This window comes from Oreochromis niloticus, linkage group LG11, assembly GCF_001858045.2.
Source record: "Oreochromis niloticus isolate F11D_XX linkage group LG11, O_niloticus_UMD_NMBU, whole genome shotgun sequence".
Classification (NCBI taxonomy): Eukaryota; Metazoa; Chordata; class Actinopteri; order Cichliformes; family Cichlidae; genus Oreochromis; species Oreochromis niloticus.
In genome coordinates, this window is record NC_031976.2 from 29,697,189 (window position 1) to 29,722,058 (window position 24,870).

The 24,870-nt window shown below is 38.9% G+C and overlaps 1 protein-coding gene and 1 long non-coding RNA gene across 4 annotated transcripts in view; one reads left to right on the top strand and one right to left on the bottom strand.

Moving 5' to 3' along the window:
* On the top strand, positions 1-20,907 carry LOC109204243 (uncharacterized). 3 transcript variants are annotated; one of them, XR_002063832.2, is made up of 5 exons: positions 1-332; positions 11,225-11,323; positions 14,981-15,025; positions 15,324-15,444; positions 20,800-20,907. It is a non-coding gene; the product is annotated as an uncharacterized LOC109204243 (long non-coding RNA). The 3 variants fall into 3 exon arrangements; XR_003222242.1 differs by having other exon boundaries at positions 1-247; XR_269587.4 differs by lacking the exons at positions 11,225-11,323; positions 14,981-15,025; positions 15,324-15,444; positions 20,800-20,907 and adding exons at positions 747-942; positions 1,047-2,283 and having other exon boundaries at positions 3-332.
* wdr73 (WD repeat domain 73) overlaps positions 18,396-24,870 on the bottom strand; it is a 13,819-nt gene continuing 7,344 nt past the window's right edge. The window contains exon 8 of the mRNA XM_003456431.5: positions 18,396-21,075. Coding sequence (XP_003456479.1) covers positions 20,822-21,075 — 254 coding nt within the window. The 3' untranslated portion in view covers positions 18,396-20,821. The remainder of the gene's footprint in view (positions 21,076-24,870) is intronic.

Below are 24,870 nucleotides of genomic sequence, written 5' to 3' on the forward strand. Positions count from 1 at the left end.
GAATGCAACGTTCGTTTCACTTGCGTTTAGATGGGCCACCACAAGGGGCTGTAGACTGCTTGACTATAGACAGTATATGATATGCTACACGACAGATTTAACACAAAATGCAGAAATCGACAGCGGCAGCATCGAAAAGGTGGATTTTAAGGTCACATAGTGGAGTGTGATCGCAAAGCAGAGCTGGCAGAAGCCTCAGTCCACTCACCTGTTCAACAAAGCTCTACGTCACCAGGCCTGGCGCCAGGTAAACAATTACTGCAGTTAAATGACACCTGCCATGGATTCCCCCTCAGCTTGCTCATGTGAAAGCAGCATTGACCTGGCCTAAGGTAAGGTGGCTGTTTTGTGTGACCACCTGTTGGGGCTTTTTTATGTGTTGTGTGGTTGAAGAAAAGTTTCAAATGGACAGGATGAGGTTTAACATTTTATTAAGTGCTACATTGTGCTAATACCACCTGTCATTTGTTGTTTTTATGTGCCATTACAATATTTATTTTTAAATGGCAGCTTCCTGCTATGAATTTGTCAGTGGCTACTACACCGTTTCATGTGTTTTCAACATTTTTGGCTTGTAGACAGATTTTATTGTAATTTTGTGTAATATATTGTTTTGTAGGGAACTCTGGTTCACAGACAGGCTGTGAACAAACCTGCTGCTGTCAGAGTTTTATTTGCAATGTGTTTGTAGCCAGGTTATCTGAATACTATCTCCTATTACCTTCCTGCTATTGATCTCTGTGTAGATTAACAGCTGCTAGCTTTCAGTGCCAGCTACAGTTTCACGCAGTGTCTCTCTTCTAAACCAATCCAAGTGTGGCATAAAGTCCTGGACAAATTGTGATGCCAGAACTCCTGCTTTGCATTAAAAATGATTTAAAACCATAAATACAGACACGGAAGATTTACGCAAGGCCACCATGCGTAAAAGAAATTGCACAAGTAGGTTATAGGGGCATATTTGATATTTATCTAAGATTTCATATGAGCTGCACTTGTGACGGGATTCTGATTTTTTTTTTTTTTTTTTTTTTTTAACTATTTAGTGTCCAGAGACTAAAGAGTGAAACATGTTTCTGAAATGACAGCAACGTACAAAGTACATGAAAATCAAGAACCTGCCAAGTGGTCCACTCTATTATTTATTCAGTTCTTTGGTTCTGACTTTTTTCTTTCTTTTTTTTCCTGACACTATCCAAGTCACATGTAAAGCATTTTTAAACTCTGTATGAGCTCAGACTCTGATTTAAAATAAAATAAAGCACAGAAAGGGAACATTAACATCTTACCAATATGTATACATTCCTAATACAAACAGTGATTTTTTATTTTCATTACTCTGATAGCATAAGCATGAGTGGGAAAACAAGCCTTTATTGGCTATTATATTGCAGCATGATGTGTCGTGTGAACTTAAAGAATATGAGGAAACTGGACAGCTAGTGGTGGAAAATTGATTGACCTGAGGACAGAGGAGTCGAGGTATTAAACAAGAAAACATCTTCTTGTTTCAGAGCGGTCTTTTTAAAGTGATCAAATAAATATAGTAGGCCCGGCTGTGCCTGTGTTTAGCCCATGTTTCCTGTTTGCTGTAGCTAACAAATGGTAGCAGGTGCATTAGCACACTAAAAGTGCCAGTTTTTCAGTACCATATATACAATGATAACCAGCGCTATGTTTTTTAAGCATTCTTTGTACATGAAGTATCTAAAGCTTTCGGACAGCTGGGATGCACTACAGAGATGTGGTGGAGTAGAAACTTTTCACAAAATAGAAATATTGTTTTACAAACTCCTCTAATAGTCAGGAGAGCTGCATGAGGCCATAAAGGTGCTTTTTATTTTTGAAAGTTCTGAAGAGAAAGAACTAATTTAACATTGTGTGAGAGGATTATTTAAAGAAGAAGTGATGGTTGAGTATCAGACTGAAGGCAGACACGAGTGTCTGGTTTCTCTCTCTCTTCCTCTCACCTCATCTATGAGACAAACACTGCACCCTCGGATGATCCCTCCCGATGTGATATTTATTTCTCTCCAGATGAAAGTCATGAGAGAGTTGATCACCTTACACTGAGCTTAGGTCTGCCTTAAAGATCGCACTGTCTGCAGCGTCCCTGTGAGTGATAAGTAATCAAAGCAAGCAGTAGCTATTAGTAAGCTGATAATGGAGTGTAATAGCAGTAATCATGATGGTTATTTTTAAAGAGATGTCAATCCTGTGTTACACCGGTGCTGGGTGATATAACTCCAGGTCAGACTGAGGCCGCAGGCTCAGCCAGTAACGATTCACTTAACACTGGATGGAGTCTGAAACTGGACGCATTTCTCATCCTTACCATTTTTGAGCACAGTGGTTATAATAAATAATGCATCTGGAAATTTGCTACATCATTATCTGTCCTCCTTTTTTGCACCTCTTCAACAAATATCCAATTTGTTTTGCTTTCTTAAGGGTCATTGTAGATGATGAGACATTATAGCACCTTGAAAATCTTGTACAGTGACAGCATCACAGCTGCGGAAGATCAGAATAAATTCACAGGCATGTTGTTGAAATGAAAATGAAGGCTTCAGAGATGGGTCTGATCTGACCAAGTGAAAACCCCCCCAAACTGAAAAATGGAGCGAAAGCAAAAGAGCCAAAAACTGCACTCAGTGGCCACTTCAGGCTGGCTCCAAAAGCAAATCCATCCCCAGAGACTTCCCGGTTAAAATGGCCAACCTTAGGGCATAAAAAACCCAGGTCCAATGCATATTAGGCCTCTGATAGTTTCCCCCCTTCGTAACCACTGTATAGGGGGCTAATATTTTCTGACTCGTACACCTGGGCAGTGGAGTTAGCAGTGTGGCTGCTTTGATTGGCAGGTTTCTGGACTGTAGCCAATCACTGTTGGTTTCACCTCTGCTAATTGGAGTCACTGAACTGGACCTCTACACTGTTTTCATGCTGTTTGTGCCATTTGGAGCATTTTTAATGGATTGTCAGACAAATGATATGGTCTGATGTGTGATTTCATACCATCCAATAAGTCTGTGCATCAGTTTTGGGGAGGGAAATTCTTGCATTTGATTAGTTTGTTACTGAGCACTAAGTTGCAGGTATCTTGCCTGTTTGTGGACGCAGCTTGAGATAAACGATAAGGTGGCACCACGTGAAAGAAATCATCATATTGACTTTATTCATGGTGATAGTGTGATTCTGTTTTTTATGGCCATTTTGAGGATGGTTTTTTTCTGTTATTTGACAATAATTGTTGGGACACTGCAGTTTTGTCTGCTTTTCTTGCTTTTTGCTTACTCAGTATTCCTCAAATGAATTAAAATGATGCTACACTTTAATATCTGTGTAACTGTTAAATAAACAAAGCACCACAAAGGGAGAATTTGACGCTTTGGGTAAAATGGCAGCATGATTACAGTATTTAATTTAAATTCCTCTGAGGAATTATTAAATCTTCAAAGACCTCATTTACAAAAATATTCTAAAATTAATCCTTCCAAACAGTATGCTTATGTCTATTGGGAAAGATGCTGAGCATTAAATTAAAAATACAAACCTGGGCCAGAAATCTCATGGAGCTGTGATCTATGTTCCTTGTTTCCCCTTCCCAGAACAAATGAGGTTTTATGCATAATTAGGGAACAAAACACTAAAGTAGAGATTCAGAAAGACAAGATCACAGCGATGGTCGAGGTAATTGAAGCTAGGCAGCAAATTATTTAGCTCAACCTCTAATTTGATGTACAAATAATGAATTATGACAAATCCCCAGAGACACACACACACACACACACACACACACACACACACACACACACACACACACACACACACCAATACTCATTTATCTGGCAGTCACCTCTTGCACGTTTAAATGTACATTTTTAGTGTAGCATCCAATGAGTCTAACATGAGGCATAGCAACCTTACTGAAGCTAGTGTTAACTCAACATTAAAACAATGGCAGTAAAGATCAACCAACCTATTTTGATAAGCAGAAGAGCACAAATGAGACACTTTCTAAAATCTTCAACACAGAAACATCAGATTAGTCAAAAGTTTAGGAATTAGTTTCAAGATGGCAACGCGAAAACTTCACAAGTACACCGAAGAAGTTAATGTTGGTTGAGGTGGATACGTTTTGGTAAAATACTGCCACCTCATGGTGAAAGTCTTCATTAAGTTTTGTATTAAAAATATATTAAAGGAGACTTAACATACTTTTCCTTATTTTCTATTATATATAGATAACAGTAATGATACTCTTGTAGGCTGTAGTATTCACACTCGGCTGGTATTGAAGGGCTCAAAGTGTGACAGTGAAGGGTCCACCAGACCACTACACAAACACCAGCAGCCTGAACTCTTGATACAAAACATGATGAATAAATAAAACTGGTGATTTCAGTTTCATTTATGTAGCGCTAATTCACAACAACAGTAATCTCAAGGCACCTTATACTGCAGAGTGAGGCTTCTACGAAGTTAAATGGAAAACTCCAACAATCTAAAACCCTTTTGAGGCCTTTGCAGCAGTGGGAAGGAAAAACCCCTTTAAACAGGATGAAGCCTTTGTTTGACCAGTCTGACCATTCTCCTCTCCCACTTTAAAAACTGGATATTTTCTCCATTTTGGTCTATTTGCTGTAAATTGTAGAGATGGTTATATGGGGAAAAATTCCAGTAGGTGAGCAGTTTCTAAAAATACTCAGACCATCTAGTCTAGCTCCAACAACCATGCCTCACTCATAGTCATTTCAATCGCTTTTTTACCCCATTGTGATGCTTTGACCATGTCTACACGCATAAATGCAATGAGTTGCTGCAATCTCAGGCATACAGCTTGAGTTTTGAGCGAAAAAGCCCCGCTCACGTGCTCTTCTCAGGGGCAGCCAATCAGAAGAAAGTTTGTTAAGCAACTTATTTCACAAACTGGATGAACTGAGTCCTCGTTTGACCTATACAGGGATTATTTTGACTTGTAAGTCATGCAGTACTACTCCAGTGGAGTCCATGAATAAAAAATGGGGAGCTAGAAATGAGCAGAAAAGGGTCTATTTAATTTATCATTCCTATCACATTGTTCATAAAGCTCAGGAGAAGTTTGCAGTCTTGCAGTGGAAATTGCATCAGTGCAAAGACGACTTTTCTAGAAGATAAGATCATTTCCATTTCTAAATAACTTGTACATGAGTTCTACTCAAGTCAATATTGATCATCAGTTTTTTTTAGAGTAGACATGTTCCCACAGCTGTACAGATGTCTCTAGTGCGAGGCCTTAAATTAAATTGGCTTGGAAATGATTTTATTAAATGTTGACACAGTTTTTGAAATTGAAAACCAGAATGGCAGCTCGAATGAAAATTGGAAATGAAGTGCTCTAAGCTCATCTGAGTGTGTTTCTTTTTTTTTTTTTTATTGGCTGAATTTTATTGGTACTTTAACTAAATGATCATCACAATGTCCCACCAGAGATGTTCAGTTCAAAACAATCAAAAATTAAATAGAAGATTTTCTGGGTTTTTTAATAGATGTATTATAAAACCAGAACAAGTGGTAATTTATCATAAAGTTTGAAAGTCCTTCAGACTTTAAACCAATAAATTCAGGCCTGTCATTAGTAACCATTAACATCAATATGAAGCTGTAGCAGTCTCCAGTCCTCTGGGAAGCCAGACCCAGACTGCAGTGTCCTCATACTGTGTGTACATTCCTGCTCAGCCAAAGTTGTGTTTTTATCACAGTTGTGTACTGCTGGTTCATTTATTTATTTGGATGCTATCACCACTTTGTGACAGCTATGACTCTGAGGTCTGATTGTGAAGCTGCAGCTGCTGAATGTTAATTCACAAATCTGACAGCTAAAGACTAAAAGACTAAAAGCAGTATCCTATTTCCTATTTCTAAAAAACATCTTTTAGAAGATAAATGCCTTATATTAAACCTCGAGAAATTCTTATTTTTTCTTAAAAAGACTACCATTGTTCTTACTGTTATGGTCTATAAGTTCTGGGGCTATAGTTAAGCTATGGATACACTGGAGCATCCTTATATCCTTATTAACCATCCAACGAACAGCCAGCGTGACTTTCAACTGGCAGATCAAGTACCTGATAAAATAAGTGTGCTTTTCACGCCACAACCCACTGACATGTTTTGAACCTTCAGTGACTACCTGTTAAACCTGCAGTAGAAGACGTTGCTGTAATAAAATCAGCTCCTTATGAAGCGTCTGCCTTGTGTGAAGACTGTGGGTTTATGCAGTGCCTCTCCCGCAGAAAGTGGAACTAAGATTGGCGAGGTTGAACAACTAATGTCAGTCCGACAAACATTTCATTTCAAATTTGGTAATTTCACTATGTGAAATTGGTTTTAATGGAACTCACTATCTTTTACTTTGAAGGCAAATCTTCACAGTTTTCAGTTTCTCTTGCAATTTTTCAAGTTTCACTGAGTGGTTGAGGAGTGTTTGCAGATAAGCATTTCCATGCAAACTATGGGCAACTGCAGCAACCTGCAGCCAAAGTAATTGTGCATCAAAAAACTACTTACAATCTTCTCTGCAACTAACAACATCCAGAAACCTCTAGTGGCCACTTGTCAACCAGTCTGGGAATACACTATTTTCTTTTTTTAATGAAACTCTAAACACGTTGGGTTGAACACATAAAACTAACCAAAGTAACCTGAAACTTTGTGACACTGAAAACACAGATTTGGGTCTGTGGTAAAAGCACTTAAATGATTCACTCCACCACCAACCCAGACTTTTTTTTTCCCTTTGAAATTTGAAAGTATTCGTTTTGTGTATATGGGTACTATAGTTGTCACAATGCTAGAGATTCAGACTCGATAACAATACCCAGGAAAATATTCAGTACCATTTTCAATACCACAGAAAAAGTTTGATGTCATCCTGCAACCACTAAAGTCATGGAAAATAAGTCGTTTAGTGAAAAAGTTAACTCATTATTTTTCAACTAATTTTCCTAGTTGGTTAGATTTAACAAAATAAGTATTTAAGATTACATGTTAGGGCTTTTTATTTATTTTACAAATGACTTAGATCATTTCCTTACATCTCATAGAGGTATAATATATTTTAGAATCTAAATAAAGGGCGCACAACACATTACCTAACATCTCAATAATTTATATTTAATAGAAAAAAAACATTATGTTAAATTAAGTTCAAATGAACTTTGGATAATGTGGTATTAGTTATGCTAAAACAAATAAGGTATATATAAAAAAAACTGCAATATAAAACTGACCTCATAACAAAATGAGAAATAAGTTGAATTACTGTAAAAGTAGAGAAATTATAATGAATCATTCGTCCTCCCTCCACTGCAACCTCTCTTAGATCCACCCTCCACACTGCTCCGCCTAATGTTATCGTGTGCACCATCCTGCTTAACATTTGACTGTTCAGTAAATGTGGTTGAAAAAGGCGTACTGACCCTTTATTAACTGTGCCAGCTGGAGGAAGCAGTAGATATGAGACCAAAGTGATGAAAATTTCATATTCAGCAGTACGAATCAATAGATTGGAGATCTTAACTATTTGATGACTTTATTGATTTGCATTCATTTAAAAGTTTTAAGATTACTTTGTCCCTTTCTGTAATCATGTACTCCACACTGAAGTCATTGCATTTCATTTTGGTTGTTTTCTGAGGTACGAGTTGCCCACGGGTATGAAACTTTGCAAAGGTCAAGTGCAGAAACAAAACTGAAAGGCCTTCATCTCTCCAAGAAACATCAATATGCATAGAAAACTGGAATTTAAAGTAATATTTAACTCTCCATTGAATGAAACATAATATTCATCTAAAATTTGAATGTAAATCGGTGCCCACTCCTGCCAACAAATGATTTTAAAAAGGAAAAAAAAATCCTTGCGAATGCTGGAGATCATCCTTGTTGGAGAACAGTGAGGCTGATGGGTGAATAATGAATCGTTACTGGTGGTTGGCTGTGATTTCTTTAAGCAGCATTTTCATATTAAAGCTTGATGACGCTGGGCTGAAATTACTTCTAGTATAATGGCTGTTTGATAACCACTTATTAGCCACACGGCTTAGCTCTCCACGGCACACTCTGCAGAACAGAGTCCAATCAGGAGCTCATTCACAGACGGGCCGGATTCACACCGACACAGAAAATGTTCTTTTGTTATGGTTTTGACTGCGTTAAAGGCTTTCTCTGTGTCCTGGTAAGGCTGAGTGGTTGAACTATGGTTTCTTTAACAAACAAAAAAACAAAAAACAAAAAAAACTCTCAACCCCCCCTTTTAACCAAAGTTGAACAAAATATTTTGCTGTTCCATCATCTCAATCATCCTCTCACCTTCCCTGTCTGTAAAAATTATTATATGGAGCTGAATTTGAAGTACTTTTTGGTTCACGGTGCACTTGTTATTCTGCAGTGCACACTGATCTCTGCCAGTGTATTATAACACTAACTAAAGGTGACTGTCATGTTAAGAAAAGAAAAAAGTGAAACTTGGCACGGTCACAGAAACTTGCTGGCACAGTAGAAGTAGTTGTCCTTATCTTTCTTTCTGAGCTATACAGTCCTGTGGTGGAGGAGCAAAAAAGGATTTAACAGGACTCTTTAATGTCTTTTGAAAGACTAAATACACTCTTATTGCTTCTGTAGGAATTAAGAGGTAAGTAACAGCTAACCTGCTAAGCAACTATACTTGATCAGCAAGTGTGATCACTTCTATAAAACCAGAAGTTTTCGTGGTTTGCTGGTTTGGAGCGTTCAGGTGTCTGTTCAGGAATGGACTAAAGTCAGACCATGCAATGCTCAGAGGAACTGCAAAAAAACCCCAAGAGCTATAGCTCAGACTTTTATGATAATACAATTAGATAAAGATTGAACAAGTACAGCTTGTTTGAAAGCACTGCTGGGAAAAAAGTTGGAATCCCTAATATAACATGGCAGCATGGCTTGGTTTTGCAAACCACAAGACTACTGGAATGATATAACAGAATAGAAGATAGAATAGCCCTTTATTGTCATTGTACAGCAGGAATAAATGGCAAACAGGAGAAATGTAAACAACCAAGAGGGATATGTCGAAACAAGAGAAATGTATACAAAAATAAGAGAAAAGCGCACATCAGAGAACAAGTTGCAAAGTGCTTGGAAGTGGTGCAAAGACAAGACTTGGTCTGATTAGAGATCTGCTTTGGACAGATGTTTTGTCATCATGCAAAGCAAAAATTAAACACAGCATATCAAGACAAACGCTTCATGCTAATTGACAAGCATGGTAGCAGAGGGGTGAAGATTTGGGTTGTTGCAGCCACAGGACCTGGGAACCTTGTAGCCTTTGGTATGCAGAAGAGTTCGTGGTCAACTAAAAGCATTCTAGATTCAGATATCCGGCCATCTCTTTGACAGCTCAAGAATAGAGTCCTGTGAGAACTTCCTGTTTTGCACAACTATACCTGCAACCTTATGGTCTTTCTAGCCTTCCTCTTGTGTTCGGGTCAAATCTGACCGATTTACAAATTAAAACACTAATAAATATTGTGTTTTACATCCGATTGCCTCAAGGCCTTATGACATCCTCCACACTATGCACTTGAACATATAAAAGTGATGAGCAGCTCTTTCATTGAATTTTGAGTGTTTTAATCAACTTTGTTACATCTGTGGTGTTCCCGTTCAAAAGTGACCGCCATAGGAAATGAATTGGAATCCACCCCCTTTTGCCTCTGACCCATTGAATGGCCCACTGAATGACCACTGAACCACTCAGTGAACAACCAATTGAACTACCCACTGAACTGAATTTGGTGATGAAAAATGTTTGTTATGTTAATTTAAGAGCTGTTAAAACTGACCGCTCCATTGTGACCGGGAACATTAAAGTAAGGGGGGTGGGGGTGCCCACAAGCAGACGGCTAGATGCCTTTTGATTAGCTGTCCTAGGATTTAAAGAACGTGTGTATTGAAGATGCTGTTCAGTCAGGTCTCAGTCCAAAATTTGTGCACTTCCATGAAGGTCCCTTTACTTAATGTAGACTTCTCTGCTGGCTGCAGGCGTACCTGGATAAATATTTTTTTAATTGCAGCAGGTATACACTGTCTTTGGTGTAAAACATCATCATAGTGTTTGCTGACTGGTGGGACAGGAAATTGTTTATTCTTTAATGAGATAATTACAGATTTAATTAAGATGAGATTTTGTTCACTTTGCTGTTTTTCTTTAAATGAGGACTAAAAGATGACATTTATGTACAACCTAAAGTATCAATGCAAAGATGAAAACGGCTCTAATGATGAGTGGTTTTTTTTTTTTTTTCAAAGAAATTTAAAACAAAGAAAGAAACTAAAACTAAACAAAGATAACTTCCTTTTGGTATACAGGAAAAGCTCTGGAAACACATTCTTGTTGCAGGAAAATGATTTAAATTTGTGTAAATATGCTGGTTTATTTTTCTGGGCCTTTGTCAGGGGAATAAACTAACAGCTGAAATGATTCAGATTATGTTCAACAGTGATATGAGGTATAAAACACAGGTAGGTAGCAGCTTTATGGTCCATTAAATCTAAATTGCCAGTTGTCAGTCATTCTCAGGGGGCCACAAGTGTCCTCTTAAATGCAGGCAGATTTCCATTTAAACTTGATTTCACACACGGGCGTTGCGATGTTCCGGTGTCAGAGAATAGGCGTGACTCATTGGGATCGCTCGGTGAAGATGTTATAATGGCTGTGGCGTCATTAGGCCATGAGAGAGTTCAGGCTCACGGCACACTCTTCTGTCAGTCAGTATAATTACCGTCTCCTGGGTCCTTTCAAAAGCCTCCTCACCGTCTGCCTGTATAGTTTAGCCTTCACACACACAAACACAGAGTCAAGAGTCAAAATTTCTTTCAGAAGTTTTCATTATACTTTTCTTTTTTGCCATTAATAGAAACTGGGGAACACAGAAGTTTGTTTTGACTGAAAGAGAGACTCTCTGTGGTACCCATGTAGTCAAAACTGTCATTCAGAGAGACTGTCCAAAGCACATCTGGCTGACATGTGTATAGGACAAGGAAGTCATGGAAACAACAAGCTTGTAAACTCAGTAAATATAAACTTAGTCCCATTTATGGAAATCCAAAGAGGCTGTGTGGGAGGTCACTATTTTCCTTTGTCTAAATTGTAATTGACAAAATGAAGGTCATGACAGCACCCCTCATTTTGATGTTTTCTTAGTGGCAGTTTCTGAATGGGTGGACACTGAGGGCCCATCCCTGACACTTCATTCCCAGCAGCCCGGTCAGCAGATCAGTGCAAGTGAGCAACGGCTGAAGGGTACAAAAATTTCAAATTAAGTTTAAGGTCACTCAGAAAACTGGTTAGTTTTTCCTACATTGTTTTTGTCTCTTCATTAAATCTTGCAGTCAGGACAATAATAAATGTATGTAACCTTTTGGAAAAACTTGTTTGTGTGTGTGTTGTTGGGGTTCAGAGATTCTTTTATTGCTGCCATATAACCTGCCTTATGATAAATGCATTAATAACATGTTTTACAGCATTATTTTATCAGTAATATTTCTTATAAGGTTCATATTGCATTGAATAAGTTTGTTCACAGGTTTAGTTCATTTTATACACATTGCATATCTGTGCTTGTTTAGAGTTGATGTTCCATCCAAGAGGGTTTTAAGCTTCACTGGTGAGAGTGTCCAGGTGATACATGTTGAGGGAAGATGAGAACATAGCAGGTTAATTGCATGCATGCTTACAATACACATTAAATCTAGCAACAGGCCTGAGCGAAGGCCCAAGTGTCTTCTGCTTCTTTTTGAGACCTGCGCCAATTCTGTCTACTTAGTGATTGATGATGAGGGTCAATTATTAGCTCTTAACGATCCCGAAGCTTGAAGTTTATTACCTTAAAAGGCAGGTGTTATAGAAAAGAGAAGTTACATGTCTGTTTATAGTTATTAAGATGTACGAGATGTGCTCATGTCTGTAAACAATGTATTTTTGACCTGTATTGACGTGTATGTGTGGGCGTTAATTTTCTATGCTATAAAACCAGCATTCAATGTATTTTTGTCAGAGGAAACCATATGCTGATGTTTCCTCTCCTGTGTTAACAAACTCATCGTTTGATTGCACTTGTCTGGTGCCTCCGTCGTTTGTTGTCTGGTCTGCAGTTGATCGATCTCGCTTCAGTGTGTATGTCTGACAAAATGTCATGCTCAAAAATTGTACACAAACTCTGTTATTCGTTAACTGTTAGAACAAAATAAAAGAAAACGTCGGTGCTTGTGAGAAGAAAGGGCTGAGACCTCACATCCTGTACTCATGTCTTACCAAAATGAACTAATAGAAACTGACTAGTCCACATCATTGGTTCTCAACGGTGACATCAGAGGGCAGAGAGGTGATGGCTACGAGAGTCCAGGCATGAAAATTCACTATGCAGCAAATTAGGCCAAACTTCCACGTAGCTTTACACCTACTTCCAAACTGTTCGGTAATGTGACTATCTAATTAGCCACAATGCAGCAACTACATGGATTGTAGCATTACTACATGTTTAGGTGACTCTGTAAATGGTGAGGCTGTTTCACAAACTGCTGAGCTGCTGGGATTTTTTTCCCCCACACCGCCATCTCTGGGATTAATGGTCCCAGTAAACAGCAGTTCTGTTGATGTCAGAGGATTTTGAGCTAACAGGTATGCAGAAGAGCATCTCTGAAAGCACAACAAGTCAAACCCTGAAGCAGATTGGCTACAGCAGCAGAACAATCCGTTAGGGTGTCACTTCTCTCAGCTAAGAACAGGAAACTGAATCTACAAGCTTAGCAAAACTGGACGGTGGAAGATTGCCTGGTCTCATAAGTTTCAGTTCCTGCTGCGACATTCAGATGTGGTGGTATTTAACCACCACAGCCTGCCTGAGTATTGCTGTTGACCATTAGGCACACATAAAGGTATGACCATATCTTGTGATGGCAGCTTCCAGCAGGATAATGCACCATGTCGCAAAGCTCACATCATCTCAAACTGGTGTCTTAAACATGACAATGAGTTCAGTGTACTCAATAGAGCACTTTGGGGATGTAGTGGAACGAGAGATTCACATCATGGATGTGCAGCCAACAAATCCGCAGCTACTGCATGGTGCTATTTTTTTATTTTATTTTATTTTTTTCAATATGGACAAACATCTCTGAGTAATGTTTCCAGCACCTTTGTTGAAGAATTAAAGCAGTCCACTTCAGTAACATGTACCTAATAAAGTGGCTGGTGAGTGTATGTAAATGGAATAAATCTGTGATCTGTTATTAATCCTGTAACACCAAGTTTGTCATATTTGATATCCAAGTTTTCAAGGGGTTTCAAGGCTTCTACATCAGTGTGATCTAGAAAAACGTTGGCTGTAGCAAATATTATACAAATTAAAACTCATATTTTTCTCAGAAGGTTCAATAAACACTTTTTCCCCAAGAAAGTATTGAATGAAAATGTAACTATATGAAGCAATAGAAGGAAATATCCCTACAACACCTTGTTGAACCTTTCGTGTACCTTTTTAACCATGTAATTTCCTCTGTATTTTCTGAAAAACTGAGTTGTCTGATGTAATGAAGAGAAGCTTTCAGCGGGCTGCCGCCAAACAAACATGTTCAGGTTTAATTAAATGGTTGAACAGAGCGTGCTCAGTCTTACGGCTGGTCTGTTCCTACTCTTATATGTTTATATTTTTCTATGTCTGTGCTCTTCTCTCTTCCACGCTGTTATTTTTGAGTCTCCAGCTTTCTCCCCACAGCTCCTCAGCATCTGCTGCACTGGAATAAATTCACTCTACTTAAGAAATACTTCATATCCCAAGCGTGTGCATCTGTTGTGTGTCAGCTGGCTGTGTTTGGGTTTGTATTGGGAAAAAAAAAAGGCCTTTTATAGTAGATATTGAAGCGAGATCGATCAACTGTAGACCAGACAACAAACGACGGAGGCCCAGAAAAGTGCAATCAAACGATGAGTTTATTGACAACGGAGAACAACCGTCAGCATATGGCTTATTTGCTCTGACAAAAATACACTGAGTTCTGGTTTTATAGCATAGAGGATCACACCCCCACATACACGTCAATACAGGTCAAAAATACATTATGTCCAGTCATTGTTTACAGACAAGGGTACATCTTGTACATCTTAATAACTATGAACAGACATATAACTTCTCTTTTTGATAACACCTTCCTTTTAAGGTAATAACTTCAAGCTTCAGGGCCTCTAAGGGCTAATAATGGACCCTCGTCCTCAATCACTAAGTAGACTGAATTGGCGCAGGTCTCAAATAAGAAGCAGAAGACACTTGGGCCTTCGCTCAGGCCTGTTGCTAGATTTATGTGTATTGTAAGCATGCATGCAATTAACCTGCTATGTTCTCATCTTCCCTCAACATGTATCACCTGGACACTCTCACCAGTGAAGCTTAAAACCCTCTTGGATAGAACATCAACTCTAAACAAGCACAGTTATGCAATGTGTATAGAATGAACTCAACCTGTGAATAGAATCAATGTGATGACAAACATATTCAATGCAATATGAACCCTGTAAACAATATTACTGATAAAATAATACTGTAGAACATGTTATTAATGCATTTATCATAAGGCAGATTATATGGCAGCAATAAAAGAATCTCTAAATCCCAACAATATCCATATTTTGAGCAGAAATTTCAAACATTGGTCACGCTTGTCACCAAGCTGGAGCATTCAGAATATTTGGGATTATGATAATTTTATTATTACTATTATCATCATTTTACAAATTGCATGTTCTCCCTGTGGCTGCATGGATCACTTTAGACAATCGAGCTTTCCCACACAGTCCAAAGATATGCATGTTAGGTTAACTAGGGTTGGATGATGTTGATCATGTTAGCTCCGTGATGAGTGGGCAGCCTGTCTAACATAGACCTGTGTTCTTGCCCTCTCTCAGGTGGGATTGGCTCAAGCCACCAGTGACCTTGAATTTGATAAGCAGGTAAGAAAATGGATGGATTTACATGAAATTTACCAACATAGAAAAAGTTCAACTGGATGCAGAACGTTTAGCTTTCAGGCCCCGTCTGTAGCTCTACTTTTAAGATTAGCCATAAAAACGTCTTTTTTGATAAAGCATCTAGTTGGGGCTTGATCAGGTGACCCTGAATCCTCCCTAAGCTCCACTGCAATAGGCTTAGGCTGCTGAGGGCTTCCCATGATGCACTCTTGTTCACTCTCTGTGTGTTTACACGCCACTGTGCGCTTAATTGTGTTTTTGTCTTGTCCTGTCTTCCTAGCTTCACCCTCAACTGGTTGCAGCAGACGGCTGCCCCTCTCTGAGCCTGATTCTGCCGGAGGTTTCTTCCTGTTAAACGGGGGTTTTCCTTCCCACTGTTCCCAAGTGCTTGCTCTAAGAGGGTAGTTTGATTTTTAGGGTTTTTCCCAATATTATTATAGGGCCTTTCAAAACAAAGTGCCCCAAGGCAGCTGATGTTGTATAGTTTGGTGCTGTATAACGAACTGAATATAATGAACAGCTATCGGATGAACAGCCGACATAAATACCACACGCAGGTGAACTAAGCCATAGAAAGGAGTAGCTGTTGCTACCAGTGTTATTCAGTATATTATTATTTCAGTATAATATTATTGCCCGATGTATTAGTTTGTTTTTTTTAAACATGAAAGAAATGAAAATGAATATTTTTTAGAGCATCTGTTCAGCATTATTTAGTCATGGTATCTTTGGAAACAATGATGAACATAGCTGTAATGCAGATTCATTCACTTTCTCAGACCTTCACAACTGCATTTCTCAAATCTTCTGACAAAATTTTTGTTGTGTGTCATTCTGTTTACACCTGTAATTTTAAGATATTTAGTTTGGCCAAGGCATTTACAACTATATTTATATTTATAAGGCATTTGGTGTTAAAGGGAAATCTTTATTACTTTATCCTTCAAGTGACATTTGAGAATAATTTTAGGGCTGCAAGAAATGAGTGATTTCAATTTTGATAAAGCTATTCCATGTTTGTGACAAATAAGCGCTTCAAATGTCAGAAAAACACCAATCGCACATCCCGGATCTCAAGATGACATCTTAATCCAGAAGCAATTACCATATTTTAAAAGCTGGAACGAGAATTTGTTTTTTTTTTTTCTTGATGAATGACAAATGATCAGTTAGGACTGTCATATATTCAGTAGATACGTCAAAGGAGAATTAAAAAAAAAATCTGTCCCACAGCCTCAGTGTTAATTGTGATTCTTCACACTCCAAAGCCTCAGGTGGGTAGTGCTGTTATTATCAGTGTAGTGATAGAAGTTAAAAAAAAAAAAAAAAAAAAAAAAAAAGCATGCCTCTGGGTTATGAAACTGCGATATGCTCGAGAGCTGCTGGGGAAAAGTATTAACAGGAATTTGGATGTCGAGCAGCAGAGACACAGATCTGCCGCTTACAGGGAGAGACAAACGCTTTACTCTCACATGCTGTCAAGTAGAGAAAGTTGTGAAATGAAACCTTTAGCAGGGGCACTAAGATACCAGAAGAGACAAGTGTATAGTACAACTTTGGAGGCAGAAAGCAATCAGTGAAGTGGAGATGAATCCTTTATGAATCGTCTGCCAGCTCCGTGGTTTATTTTGATGCCGGCTGTCTCTGAACGAGCCATCTGTTGGGTAAGAGGGCGTTTCCAAGTTGTTGTAAAGGGCAAAGAAAGTAGCTGGACAAAAAAAAATAGTTTGACTAATGCTTAAGATTGAACTGAAAGACTGGTAGCGTTTTAAACTGGATTTTTTGTTCAGCTGGGACTGAGGTGAGTAGCGCACTGATGGAAGGCACGAAGGTTTAGGAGGAAATTGGAGTTCGCTTCGAGGCAGAGCTCCAATTTTTCATTATTTGGTGACGTTGGTGTCCGAGGGGAGTCTAATGATGCGTTCAACGGCCAAGAAAGAAGGCAGTAAAGTATGAAATTAAGTTTTGCCTGCTTTTGTATCCATTTCTTTGATGTTCACTGGTGAAAAGAAGGAAAAGGAAAGGGAAAACTCATTTTATTGCCTGTGGGAGAGCATCAGGGAATTGTAGCTCTGAGGAGTCAGATGGGGAAATTTTCTAGGATCATTGCCTTAGATAAATAATCTATAGTCATAAAAATAATCTAATGATCAAAAGTTATCTTTAGGCAAATTTCTAAAGTCAGAAGTTCTTAAAAGACTGAGACTGACTCCCATGACTATTAGCTCAGGGCATGTTGTTTACTCTGAGGTTTTCTCATTAATCAGTTTGTAACGCTGCAAGAGAAAAAGTTTTCCAACATTCCTGAAAAATATTTGTGAGTTTTGTGCATTTTCTCTCAGCAGGCTTTTGAAATAAATGGTATCTGAATCTCCCTGGGCAAGCTTTCTCGTAATTTCTTTAAGTAGTCTTCAGGAACAGTTCTCCAGGCTTCTTAAATGACATTAAAAGCTCTTTGGTAGATGTTAGCTGCCCTTTTTTCTTCTCCCACACTGCTTCAATAATGCTGAGGATGTGAATCCACTGTGTTCTCTATCCAGTTACGCTTTTACTGCACTAGCAGTGTGTTTGGGGTCATTTTCATGCTGAAAAATTGATTTTATTTGATGGTGCATTACAATCTGGTGTTATAATTCCATCAATTTTGACAAGATCCCCAACACCAGTGGCTAAAAAGCAGACCCAGCTCACGACAGAGCCTTAACTGTGTTTTACAGATAGCTGCAGACACTTGCTCTCCTGACCACCTCTGTACATATTGATAAGCATTTGAACCAAAAATGTCCTTTTGCCACTGATTCTCAGTCCAGTTCTTTTGCAATTTGGCACCTCGGCCTTTTCTCCCAGTTTCCATTCATTAGGAGTGGCTTCTTGAGAGCCGCACTTCCCCTGAAAGCATTTGTGATGAGGCTTTGATGAAGAGTACACACATCTCTCAGGTCTTTGCTGGATTTTAGGACATGATGTTCAAACTGTTCATCTGATGCAGATAATTATTGTCCTCCACTTGTCCAATTTCCTCAAATGATTTTAAGAACACACAAACCAAATTTTTGGCTATTAGCTTTTTGACAGAAACTGTATTTTTGCACCAACAAGTTGATTCCAAACTGTTACCTTGGGCACTCTTTTCATAGACAACGTGGAGTTTATCTTGTGAGTTAAGTGCTTTGAAGGTGTTATGTCCCCTCGTTCTCAAGTCATCTCATTCACACACGTAGGTCTCCACACTCCCTGCGCGCCTGCCTGACGTGGTGACGACAGTACCCTCATCAGCCTTTGAAGTACCAAAAAATCTGTTTTTATTGAGCATAACACTTTAATATTCCAATGAAATACACTGAAACAAATGTACATGTGACACAGAAAGGTCATTTATTATTTAGGCCAAGTAACAAATATACTTGGCCAGTGGATCATTTTCCCATTTTCCCTTTGCTCGGTGAGTCAGAAAGGTAATTTCAGACTCAAAGCTCTCAAGGAGAACTTATGTTTCACATTAAAGCTACAAACATTACATGATACATTAAAGGGGAGGCAGTAAATTGTGGAAAGCTAAAGGCCAAAGCAACACTGCTGTTGCAAGACATTAAGACATCCTTTAAATGCGATGTGGACACTGGAGTAAAGAGTCAAGAGAAGAAGTAATTACATTTTTGACATCAGAGGCCTTGGAAGCAGCAGCAGTGAGTGATGTTTGCGAATGTCTTTTATTGGGCTTTTAATAATCACCTGCTATGCTTTTCTGGAGGCTGAAAAGGAACAAAGGTCAGAATGGAAAAGCCACTCAAAATGTCAGCGCAGTTCTCTGAGAGGTCTTTGGTTTTGTCAGCTTGTTGTTTTGATATCCCGCTTTGACTTATTATTACCAGCAGTTTCTGCTGGATCGGTACAAATGAACACAAATGCTGAAAATGGCAGCTATACAGTGCCTGTCACAGCTGCTCCTGAAAGTCGTGGCATCGTTAATCAAACGGTAGTAAAAACCACATACTTGCACACTGACTGATACAGCATTTAGTTCAGTGTTCTTTCATTTTTGAGGATTTATTACTCTGTGTACAAAGAGACAAAGACAGTGGACTCTTCAGTGGGGAACAAATGATGAGAGCTCAGCAGGTATGTGGGTTTCAGAGCAGTCAGGAGGAAAAAGGTTTTAGGAATTCATCTAAATTTAGAAACTAATTTATAGTTCAGCAACTGCAACCTCAATTTGTCTGATACTTCTAGTCAATTAGTTGTTTCTGCCTTGATATTACCTTTATCACATTCATATTCAGTTTAATGCCAGCTTAAGTACTGAAATGCCTCCTATTAAAGGTTTAAAGAGCATTTGTCCTGCTGTAATGATATTATAATTTTAACAAAATGTATTAAATAAAAAGGTTGGCCTTGATTCTGAAAGGAAATTGCAATTTTTCTGCAAATGAAAACAAACATGAGTCAGGAATAACTCTGAAAAACCCTCCTGACTTGAGCTGTAGTTGCTTCACTCAACTAAAATCTGGCCTCAGGATCCTCATCTGTGCTCAGCGGTTCACACTCACTGTTATTGCTACATCGCTGCGTCACGGATGTGGCGTCTCGCAACAGATGTTTTCAGATTTTGGAACTATTTATAAAAAGGGAGATGCACTTTCCAAAATGTTTTTTTTGCCCATGTAGTCTCAGTATTTTCCAGCAAATGCAGAAAGTTGTAGCTGAGATAAATGTCATTAAGAGAGACTAAACAAAATGCAAAACAGAAGTGAAACTTGAACAGAGGCACCGTCTGCAGAGGAAATGGTCTCCACCTTGCGTTTCGAGTGTCAGTTCACTAAAATCGGAAATAATCAAACTGTAAAATCGTCTAACCAAAATGAGGACTGAGCAAAAAGGGAAAGAGGTTATAGTTTTTCATGATCTTTAAACACTGTTTATCTGCAAGAACTATTTAAGTGAAAAAGTGTTTTAAAAATAGCCATCCAAATCCAAATTTTGGTCCTGAGTCAGTGCCAACCTTTAGACATCTATGCAGAAAGCTTTAAACTGTTTCAGTCGTCCATCTTGAGAGCTATCGGTGGCCTGCGGTACTCATGTGCTGGGCTCTAAGTGCTTATAAAAGCAGGGGCCCTGCTGCTCAGTATCAGGGTTAAAGTAAGGCCAAAAGACAGACTCTAAACAGCAGATTGTTGGTTACATTTGCACTGATAAGTAAACAAAGTGTCATTTTCACAGCATCAACACAGTTAATGCAATAAAAACATATTTCACGTTTTGTAGTTCTGAGTCACACACTTGTTTCTCCCAACACGGCAGCACTACTGCTTTGTGTCTTAGGTTAACCGATCCTTACACTTATAATGTTACCCAGCCATCCAAGGTACAAACATTTATCACCTTATAAAAAATGCAGTACAAATATGTTGTGTAATCGAAACCGACAGTCATCTGCTTCAATTTGTTTCTAAATGAGAGCAGTCGCCGCGAACAGCTGTGACTTCATTCCAACAGCAATTTTTCTGTAATTTAAAGGCAAAGATCAGTTTGATTCTCATGAAACAAGTTCCACATTTCCATCAGTTTGCTTTCCTTCTAAATTGTTTCTTTAACCACATTCCAGTTTGATCATGAAAAAGGCGAGAAGTAATGTCATCTTCACGGGAAAGTTTTAAAGTCACGGCATCAGCAATTGATCCTTTTTACTGATCCACATTAGTTTGTGGAGCAGTGCCTCAGTAATTTATAACATGGCTCTATCATCTTACTCGTCCCAGGCGATCCGGATCTTCACTTTGTTCATGGTGTTGGGCTGCCACCCTGTCGATCCGGGTCCACCCAGTCCCAGACGTGGACGGAGCCATCCGAGGCTGCAGACAGCAGCGTCCGCGGCCGCTCGGGATGCCAGATGTGGGAGGTGACGAAGGTGGGGACGCTGTCATCAGTCTGCTGTGATGAAACTGCATGTCCGCGATGCTCAAACAGCGGTCGAGCCTCCTGCGGCTCCGCCCCCCAGAGACGGGTGTTGTAGATCTGAACAACGCCACTGAAACCTGATGAGGATGAAGGCAGAAACTTTAAAAGGCTTCTTTTTGACCCACATTTATATTCATTAGAATAATATTGTGCTAAAATTTCAAATCATTCAACAACTATGAAGTCAAGAAACTGATGACTAGCTTATCCACTTGCTTTGAAATGCTAGTATTAGTTTGTTAACAAACTGTGAACACGTTTGTTTCTGCAGACATCCACATGTTGAATGTAGACTTTAAGCCCCTTAATCTTCTTGTTTTTTGCCTTTTTGTGACAAATTACTATACTTACATATGATTGCAATAAACAGAGTTGATAATTACAATTAGCACACAAATGAAGGCCTCTACTGCAGTCGCTTACCTAATGAAATGTTTTTCTACTGGTAATCATATAGTCTGCACGACTGTGCTGCACGTCAGATTCACAGATTTAATTTGTATTTTTAAAGAGAGCTGTAAACCAGTATTAATGTCACTGCCTCTCATGCAGGGTCAGAAATGCTAAAAAAGGTCCATAATTAATTCGTTATAAGGCTGAGGTCACTGTGGCAACGTCTTCAAAAGTATGAAAACAAGACCTTCACAAGCAGAAGCCTTTACAAAAGAGCGATGACAGATTTCTCATTCTCTCGTTGATGCTCAGTGATGAAAACATTTCACAGCGCTTTGCTGCTGGAAGAATTCAATAACGCTACCCTGATTGAAATTTATGAGTAATTAAATCTGACAGTACATCCTTTCAATCCTTGGATGTTTCTGTTTAGTAATTTCAGAGGCCATGTTTGTAAAACACTTCACTTCCTCCGTGTCTTCTTTGCTTTTATATGACTGTTCAAATCATTTCAACCAGTCAGCATTTAACCTCCGCACATGGAAGACTGTACGCACATGCACCTCCATAATCCTACACAGAACCGCAAATCCATCCTGAGTCATGCTGGGGGCTCCACTGTGACGTGATGCAAATACAGAGGTCTGAGCTTTCCTCGCTGCACTGCACAGCGAGGAATGCCTAGACCTCTACACTGGAGAGACCAAACAGCCACTTCATAAACACATGGCACAACATAGAAGAGCCACCTCCACGGGGCAAGACTCGGCTGTCCATCTGCATCTAAAGGACAAAGGTCACTCTTTGAGGATGCCAGTGTTCACATTTTGGACAGAGAAGACAGATTGTTTGAAAGAGGAGTGAAAGAAGCCATTTATGTCCACTGTGAGCGACCATCTTTGAACAGAGGCGGTGGCTTACGACACCAGCTGTCTGCCATCTATAATCCAGTTTTGAGATCCCTTCCCAGACGCCTTAACGCCCACTCATGTCCTGGGCCATTTGACCATTTGAAATCACATGATTTCACATGGGCTAGGTTTTCACTATGGAAACCTTGGCTGATTTGTGACCCACACCCGTTTTCATACCTTGGCTCGTGTGATTAGATAGAGGATCAATAAGGGGTCCATGACCCTCTTGCGGACACTCCCATAAGGCTTAAAATCTGGGTCTCTCCACCATTTGCTCTTAGAACTGAAGAATCATCTCGGATGAGAGGTGAAATGTCTTCAAGAAAACTTAAAGAAGTCCACACGCCTTTCTTTCCAAGCTCCTTAGACTACGATGACCTGGATGACTGAGAACCCTAACAGACAATTTAAAAAATCTTTATCCAAACATTAAATGAGCAGTTAACAAGGCAGATCTCATTGAAATTGAACGTACTCATATCAGACAATGTTTACATTAGCAGCAACAGTCTAGAAATAGATGCTGCTTTGGCTGTTTTTCCTTTCTTAAATGAGGTAAGGCCATGTTATCCTACACACCACATTGTGACACATGTTGGTTATTTTCTGCTCTTTGAAGCGTGACACACATTTTTTTCCCCTATTATTTTCTGCACGAGCCAGTGTCCACGCCTGGTTTATTTACACCCATCACTATAGTACTTTTAATATTGCAAAGGCCAACTAGTGGCCTTGAAAGGCTACGGTGATTCATTTTCCCCATGAGTGAGGCTGAAAATGTCAAATTTGTCCTGAAGGTGGCATTACAGTAAAGGTCACAGGGTCTCTTTAATATCAAAAAGGTTCCTTCTCTACGAATACCTGCAGAAAAATCAGCCAAAGCTGTTCATCAAAAGAAAAAGGAAAAAAAAAAAAAGTACGAAATTAGAGTTTTCTTCATCTTTTGCTTTAAGTTGGTCAGTTCAGTCTGCAAGATGTAATTACTGGATACATTTTAATTGAATTCTTTGCCCTAAGCCCATTTCTCAAACTTGACACTCTTCTATTTAGCCCCACTAATAGAAGAGTGCATAATGAATATCAACATAAGCTAAATTTTAAGATGAGTATTTGACATCACAGCTTCACAGGGTTACTGCTGGGTCTTTATAATGTTAACAACAAATTACTTCTGGGCAGAGGTCCCAATTAAACTCATTCCACAAAATAATCTACCCAAATTGGACAGCTATCTATTTTCTGCTTCTTATCCAGGTCTTTGTCACAGCACCACTACTCTAACCAGAGTTCTTCATATCGTTCCTTCTCTTAAAAGTAAATCCAAACTCTGAACTGGTTCCACAGAAGAGGGTCCTGAAAGCTGAAGCCTCTGCCTCCCATTCTACCCTAGGAACCACAAATAAGCCCAGGCATCCTGATAATAACAAATTGCAGTAGTCCAGCCTAGAAGTAATAAATGCATTAACTAGTTTCACAACATCACTCTGAGACAGGATATTTCTAATTTTAGAGATATTGTGCAAATAGAAGAAAGCAGTTCTATTTATTTGTTTAATATGTGCGTTGAAGGACATATCCTGGTCAAAAACAACTCCAAGATTCCTCACAGTGTTACTGCAGGCCAAGGTAATGCAATCTAGAGTAAGTGTCAGGTTAGATACCATATTACAAATATTTCTAGGCCCGAGTACAATAACCTCAGTTTTTTCTTAATTAAGGAGCGGAAAATTAGATGTCATCCAGGTCTTTATGTCTATGTGTGTTTTATAATGTTGTGTGTCATCTGCATAGCAGTGAAAATGTATGCTATACCTTCTAGTGACACTGCCTAAAGGAAGCACGTATAATGCAAAAAAAATAATTGGTCCTAGCACGGAACCCTGTGGAACACCATAATGTGTGTGGAGAGGACTCTCCATTTACATGCACAAATTGGAGTCTATTAGATAGATATGATACAAACCACTGCAGTGCAGTACCTGTAATACCTACAGCATGTTCTAATCGCTCTAATAGAATATTATGGTCAACAGTATCGAACGCTGCACTGAGGTTCTAACAGGGCAAGCACAGAGTTAAGTCACTGTCAAAGACCATAAGAAGATCATTTGTAACCTTCAATAAAGCTGTTTTTGTGCTATTATGAACTCTGAAGCCTGACTCTTCAAATTAGCCATTCCTCTGAGGATGATTAGTTAGCAGTTTTACAACTACTCTTTCAAATCTTTTTGAGATAAAAGGTAACAATACTACTACTACTACTACTACTACTACTACTACTACTACTAATAATAATAATAATAATAATAATAGAGACAGGTTTATCAGAATTTGGAATGACTACATAGCTTCACTCTTGAGTTGTTGCCCGTCCACCTGCCCGCATACTAGGGTGACAGCAATACCCCATCAGCCTTTTACAGCTGAGGGGTGAACAAAAAAAAAAAAAAGAAAAGAAGAAAAGAAAGGTGGAGGAAAAGGAGAAGCTGATTCAGCAGCCCAAGGTGAGCAATGAAAAACACCCTGATTAATAGGATGTCAAGAAATTAAATTGTAAGTTATGTC